Genomic DNA, 6,299 nt, shown 5'->3' with positions numbered 1-6,299 from the left:
GGGTGACAAAGCACTGGAACAGGCTGCCCAGAGAGGCTGTGGAGTCTCCTTCTTTGGAGATCTTTAAAACCCGCTTGGATGCAGCCCTGTGCCACGTGCTCTAGGTGACCCTGCGTGATCAGGGGAGTTGGACTCAATGACCTCTGAGGTCCCTTCCAACCTTCGGCATTCTATGATTCTATGATTCTACTGTAAAAGGAGGCAGGTCTTATTAACTCGGACAGTCCTTCACATAAACATGCATTGCTGTCAGGCTGCAGCTGGTGAGTTGAGCTGGCACCAATCTGCACAATCAAGGCATTCAGCTTGTGTCAGCACTAGGTTAGGATCTCTCCACTGCCTTGCTTTTTATCTGTCCTGCTCAAATACTGTCTGCATTCAGTGATGTGTTTCGACCTGAATGGATGTGGGGATGAGGAGGCAAAGAAGCAGGGCCCACAGATGAAACCATCTTCATCTCAGATCACTGTTTATTCCTGATGTTTGGATGTCGCATCACAATATTGCAGAACTGGCATTCAGTATTTCATTTGCTAGAAGCTTAAAAAGAGAGAGAAAAAAAAGATTTAATAATCTTTTGTGAGGAGTGTGTTCACTTGGAGGAATGAGCAATGCCTTCATGTCTGTAGGTAATTGTTCTAAAAAGGATGGCAGGAGCATGAAGAAATTGGTAGCAATATGGCCACTGTTGCCTATTTTATGAGCTTTTTGTATAAATTAGAAAACATCAGTCTTCAGGCTGTTAACTTTCATGGGCACTACATTCACACAAAGGAGTAAAATCAAGAATTAAAAATATTTCAAGAACCTTTTGTTCATCAAAGCAAAAATCACATAAGCTGATAATGACTGGGTTATGGAGAAATGAGTATGCTGCATTGATCCAACACAAAGATGTGTCAGTAGCAGCACTCCATACACTGAGCTAGGGTTGAGGAACAACCCAATCCCTTTCACATGATAAACAAGGGGAGGAATGGACACATTCACTCTGAGAACCAACATAAGTCCATCAATAGTTTTCTATTTTTTTCTAGGTCTACTTAAAGCTGGTGGTTTGTAGCAAGTGTGAAGGCTGTCAATTTGGCTCGTAATTTTTCTCATGTTCATGGCATTTATGTTCAGCCATGTTTATGCAAATCGGAAAGATTTTCCTTTTACTGAAATGTGTTTTCCATGTTCAAAATTTCTCCTCAATTTTCTAACCCCTTCCCAAGTCTCCTTAACCACCTCATGTCCTATTTCAGAGACCAATTACATGAAGACTTAGAATCAGCCTTATAATTCTAAATTTAGCACATACACATTCTTACAGCTTTTTGTTGGACTATTTTGATGTAAAAAACACCCTAATGTACCAACTGGGGTTCACATTTGAACCAATATACCTAAAGTGAAGAGAAAATGTGTGTGAAAGAGACCTAAATTTTGTCTTCTGTCTTCTCCTACCATGCAATGATTTGTTGCTTTTTTTACTCATATTTATTCCAGGCAGGAAAAGTTCACTTTAGCTACGTGTATGGCATGAGTGCCATTGGATGCCTTGCCATGTACACGCTCCTCAACCTGATGAGCATCACAGGAGTCTCACACGGTTGCGTTGCAAGTGTTCTGGGCTACTGCCTGCTGCCCATAGTGATCCTGTCTGGCTCTGCCGTCGTCTTCTCATTACAGTAAGTACCAGGGTATGGCAACAGAATTCGTAAGAAGGACAATATGCAGGCAGGCTGGTGCTATGCAAAGCATTTCATATATGAGAAAATGTAGTGAATTTCAGCTTCCAAAATAGTGAAAAAGGACACTTTTCTGTTAGTGTTTCCATGTAGAAGTGGACAAACCGAAGAGTCAGAAGTGGTCTGTGTTCAAGGGGTAAGTGTGTGTTCGTTGTAATATGAGTACTTAAATCCAGTGTTTCTCATTTGGATTGAGGGTCGCTTTGATATTTACAGAAGCTGGAAATGTGCCTTTTGTGTTGTCGAACCAACAGTGGCCAAACTTAGCTGTCAGTTTTGAGAGCCACTCCTGAGGTTTGATCTTGCATAGATGGTTTTATCCTGTTTATAACACCTGGCTCCCATCCTTAGATTTCCTTTCCTTTTGTAGACCCATTTCTGTGTGATATTAGGAATAATCTGCCCACCATTAATGACTTGGACCACTAGAACAAGACTTTAAGAGTTGGGGTCATATTCTATGTTAGGTGTAGTGGTAGACCTGAAARCAACTTAAAAAACTTTGAAAAAACAAATATACCCATTTCAGGAGGTGGAGAGGTATATAGTAATAAATCTATATGTAGGAAACTTGTATGCCAGCATCTCCTTCCTCCTTAACTTTTGGAGATAAGGACTGGATCTACCTCCCTTTTCATGTACTTGCAAAGTACAACGAAGCACTAGGTCTTGCCTGAAGGCTTTGAGAAGTACTTGTGTACATCATAAATATACTAATTTATTTCTAATTTAACACTTCAGTTTGTAAAGTATGGGATGTAGCAGCTACCTCTGCTTGTTAAGGAGCTGCCCCAGTTAAGAAAATGTCCCTGGTCATTTTCCCTGGAAAAGCAGCAATTGTAAATATGCAGTTATTGGATTTTTAAAAATGAATATGGTGGGATTGAGATTTTAGTGCAATCTTTGTTGTGTGTTTCCGTGGATCTGTGACAGGTCAGCTTCACCATATTTCATGTATTCAAGTTTTTCTGAGCTATTGCTGACAAAGGAAAGTAGTGACACTGAAAAAGCCATTGACTATGTGTTCTTCAGTGCTACCCATGCTGGCTTGATTAACTTGTTTAGTAATCCGCTCATATAGAAGGTGCAGATATGTAATTGTAGGACAGATGGGACTATCTCCAAACCAGCTGTTACAACTGTGCAGGGTGCTGTTTTCTGTATCAGGAAATCCCCAAGCATGCACAGTACATTTGTAATACACTGTGAACTTACGGAAAGCACATGTTTTTTAAAAAAATCTATAAATACTATACAGAAATAGATTTTAACAAATTAACTATTATGTCTAAAATGAATTGGTAGCGTTAAGTGACTGTCTATGGGATTCTCTTGTCTATTCACCATAGGCTTGAACACAGAAAGTATCAAGGCTTTTTGTTAAGGACATGCTATTTAAAATATGTTAACTTTAAAATCAATATATTTTTAATTACTTATAATTTTGCAAATTATATAAAATGACAAAGGAAAGATAGCATCATACTTAGATTTTTTTCTCATGTCTTTTAAAAATATTATTTTTGTCAATTGCAAATTGTTAAGACTTGACTAATTTTAATATTTGTTTTCTCAGAAAGCATACCTAAGATAAGGCATACATGTATTGCAAAAATAGATGATAATCTAATTGAAAACAAGTTTTTAAAGTTTTATTAATGTTTACAGACTATTAATGGATAGTTTCGTATTTTTATGATTTGCATGATTATTTCAATGTAACTGAATGAAGCAAAATACGTAGCATATTGGGTGTTGAATGATGCAAAAGAGAAGACTAATTTTCTTATTCAAACTTTTATGAAACCAGATTGTCTCAAAGCTTTGTTTATGGTGTGATGGTGTGATGTCTGATCATAAGTTGTTTAGATCCCTTCTCTAGGAGAAGAAAAAAAATCAGGACACTTTTTTTTTTTTACTCTTTACTATTAAATACCAGAATTTAGTGGCCATTGCATAACTTGACTAAATAGCAAAGGAAAAATGAGTGTAAGAGAATTCTCAGATGCAGTTGATGCAAAGAACCAGATTGGTGGCCCATGTATAAGTTATGACAGAGATAAGTAGAGAGGTCCATCCTCCCAACTAATTCTTTGTGTCAGTAGACCTTCAGTCCCCTGGTCACTGTGAGTGTGACATCTGCCTTTTGGCCCTCTGCCATGCTAAAGGATTTGGACCTTATGAACTTCCTGGCAGAATCACTGATGCTAAACCTTTTTGTTTGTTTGTTTTGTCAGTAGTGTGCTATTAGATTGAGGACCATGTTTTAAAATGCAAGTATCTCTTGGCTCCAATATGATTTTATGTCACCTTTTCATGCTAACTAGTCCTGGAGCCAACCTGGAGAGGCCATTGAGCCCCCAGTGCAAAGGAGAGCAGCCGCAACTCTACCTTGTAATAGTCGCCTAAAGAGTCATCATACTAGCTGAAAATTGTCATCACACAATATGTTCCTGCACATCCTATCCCTCTGCCAGCATGAATATCTGCTCCAAGAGCCATCAATGCCTATTTCTGGCTAGCTGTTCAAGTGAGCATTTTAGCAGCCCCACTTGTAGCAGAGTCCAGGAATTTGGTCTGCAGAGCCTTGTTTAATATCGCTGAATGTCATTGTGTAGGTTCAAGGAACACTTAGGCTAAGGACATAAAACCACATGATCTTTATGTTTCTTAGGTTGAAGTTGCAATGAGGAGTGGAGTCACCTTAAAATCCAATGTCTCCATCCTTTTCCAAAAGTCCCAAGACTTCGGGACACAAAATAGCTTATAGCTCTGGAGACTGCATTGCCAAGAAGTAAAATAYGATTTTATGTGCTGTGATTGCATTAACTAAACCAAATAAATTAAATGAGAGCTTTACTTATAATGCTTTCCTTTCAATAACAAAAGTAGTGGAGATTATTTCTACTAGATGAACCTAAGTAAATATATATAGTCTGTTTCTCACTTCTGATTCTGTTTCGCTGATACTTTGTAAGAATGGAGTGCCAGAAAGTCATTTAGCAAGTGGCAGAGGTTCTTTCGTCTTGAAAGTCCTTGAGGTTGACATAGGGGAAGTGCGTAACTTAGCTGAGCTCATTACATACTTCAGCAGCCTATTATGTGCATGATCTCATGAATTTTACAGAAGCAGACTGAAAATACAGATTGCAAATAAAGCGTATGTGAAACATTATTTATTGGCAAGATCCTGTCCCACAGGGCTAAGTAGTGAGCTCCTTATAATCTGCAGGAATTTTTCAGTGAGCTTTTGAGGATAGTCCCGTAAACATCAGTTCTCCAGGTCACCCTRCACATGAGAACTGGTAAATCTAACTTGAAGAGAACTGTCTCTGAAGACAGCTGTAACTGCAAGACAGCTGTCGCAGAGAGGCCATGTGGAAAGCCCTCTGTCTTCTATTATGCAGAGAAGGATACCACCATGAGGGAAAATAGTACTTGGAAAATGTGCTCAATAGTGATTCTTTTTCAGCCCTTTAGTTTCCACTTGATTTGTACATCTTTTTAAAGACCAAAGTGAGCATCCTCCTGGGAGGTAGCCAGCAACTTTTAGCATGAGGAGCAGAGGTGTAATTCTTGAAGAGATGTGTTGCCTCTCTCAGAGCTCAAGACCRCATGAAAGCTTTGCTGCATTGCAAAACTGCATTACCTACTGCAGGTCATCGGGCTGCCTGATCTAAGTTTAGGTCTGCAGTGTCATTCCAAATACTAGTAACTTCTCCATGCTGATTGATGTCTGCAGTAGGATCTTTGCYATCTTAAAAAAATCTGTAAATGATGTGTCTGCTGCATCCCCAGAAGATTTAGTTGGAAATACACTGGTCCTTTTGGCAGTATAACTAAGCTGCTGTTTTCATTCATACTGAAAAAAATGTATTTTTTATTTGCCACTATTATTATKTGTTTCTCAAACTAGACTTTCATTATGTAAGCCAGTCCTCAGCTCTGCCAGTGGTGCATCTTACCTGGAACAAATTGCTAGAAATGAGCTAGAATCTGACCAGATTTGATGCTGCATGGACTAACAAGTGGATTCTCTTTTTTTGTTGTTGTTGTTTTGTTTTTCTCCTAGGGGAACACTGGGAACRTTGTTAGCTCTGCTTGTTGTTGGATGGTGCAGTCTGTCAGCCTCCAAAATCTTTACCTCTGCATTGGCTATGGAAGGACAGCAGCTTCTTATTGCATACCCATGTGCTTTACTTTATGGACTTTTTGCACTTCTAACGGTTTTCTGAGATGTATTTTGCGGTAGTCTTTTTACTGTCTGTGGTTGTTGTTGGGGTTAGAGGTTGTATACTTATTTTTAGATTACCCATAACTGGTTTTAGCTCCATTAACAGAATTAGATTATACAATTTATCTTTGACTTGCCTAATGGCTAATAATAGAATAAAAGAAAACAAATTAACAAGAAGACAGAACTAATGATGTTTTAAGGTCTTAGAGCTAAAGAAGATACAATTGTCCTAGGAAGTTAGTAAAAGTGCAAAATTAAAAGATTAATGGTAATTTTAAGTTTTCTTCTTAGTATATTGTAGGGTTTAATATACGTATATTACAGAGTAA

At 38.3% G+C, this 6,299-nt stretch overlaps 1 protein-coding gene across 1 annotated transcript in view; it reads left to right on the top strand.

Moving 5' to 3' along the window:
* YIPF7 (Yip1 domain family member 7) overlaps positions 1–5,968 on the top strand; it is a 12,440-nt gene extending 6,472 nt beyond the window's left edge. The window contains exons 4-5 of the mRNA XM_026033598.1: positions 1,492–1,673; positions 5,806–5,968. Coding sequence (XP_025889383.1) covers positions 1,492–1,673; positions 5,806–5,968 — 345 coding nt within the window. The remainder of the gene's footprint in view (positions 1–1,491; positions 1,674–5,805) is intronic.
* The last annotated feature ends 331 nt before the right edge of the window (positions 5,969–6,299 follow it).

This window comes from Nothoprocta perdicaria, unplaced genomic scaffold (genome assembly GCF_003342845.1).
Source record: "Nothoprocta perdicaria isolate Ctin4 unplaced genomic scaffold, notPer1 scaffold_13, whole genome shotgun sequence".
Classification (NCBI taxonomy): Eukaryota; Metazoa; Chordata; class Aves; order Tinamiformes; family Tinamidae; genus Nothoprocta; species Nothoprocta perdicaria.
This window is presented reverse-complemented; position numbering and strand designations above follow the sequence as displayed.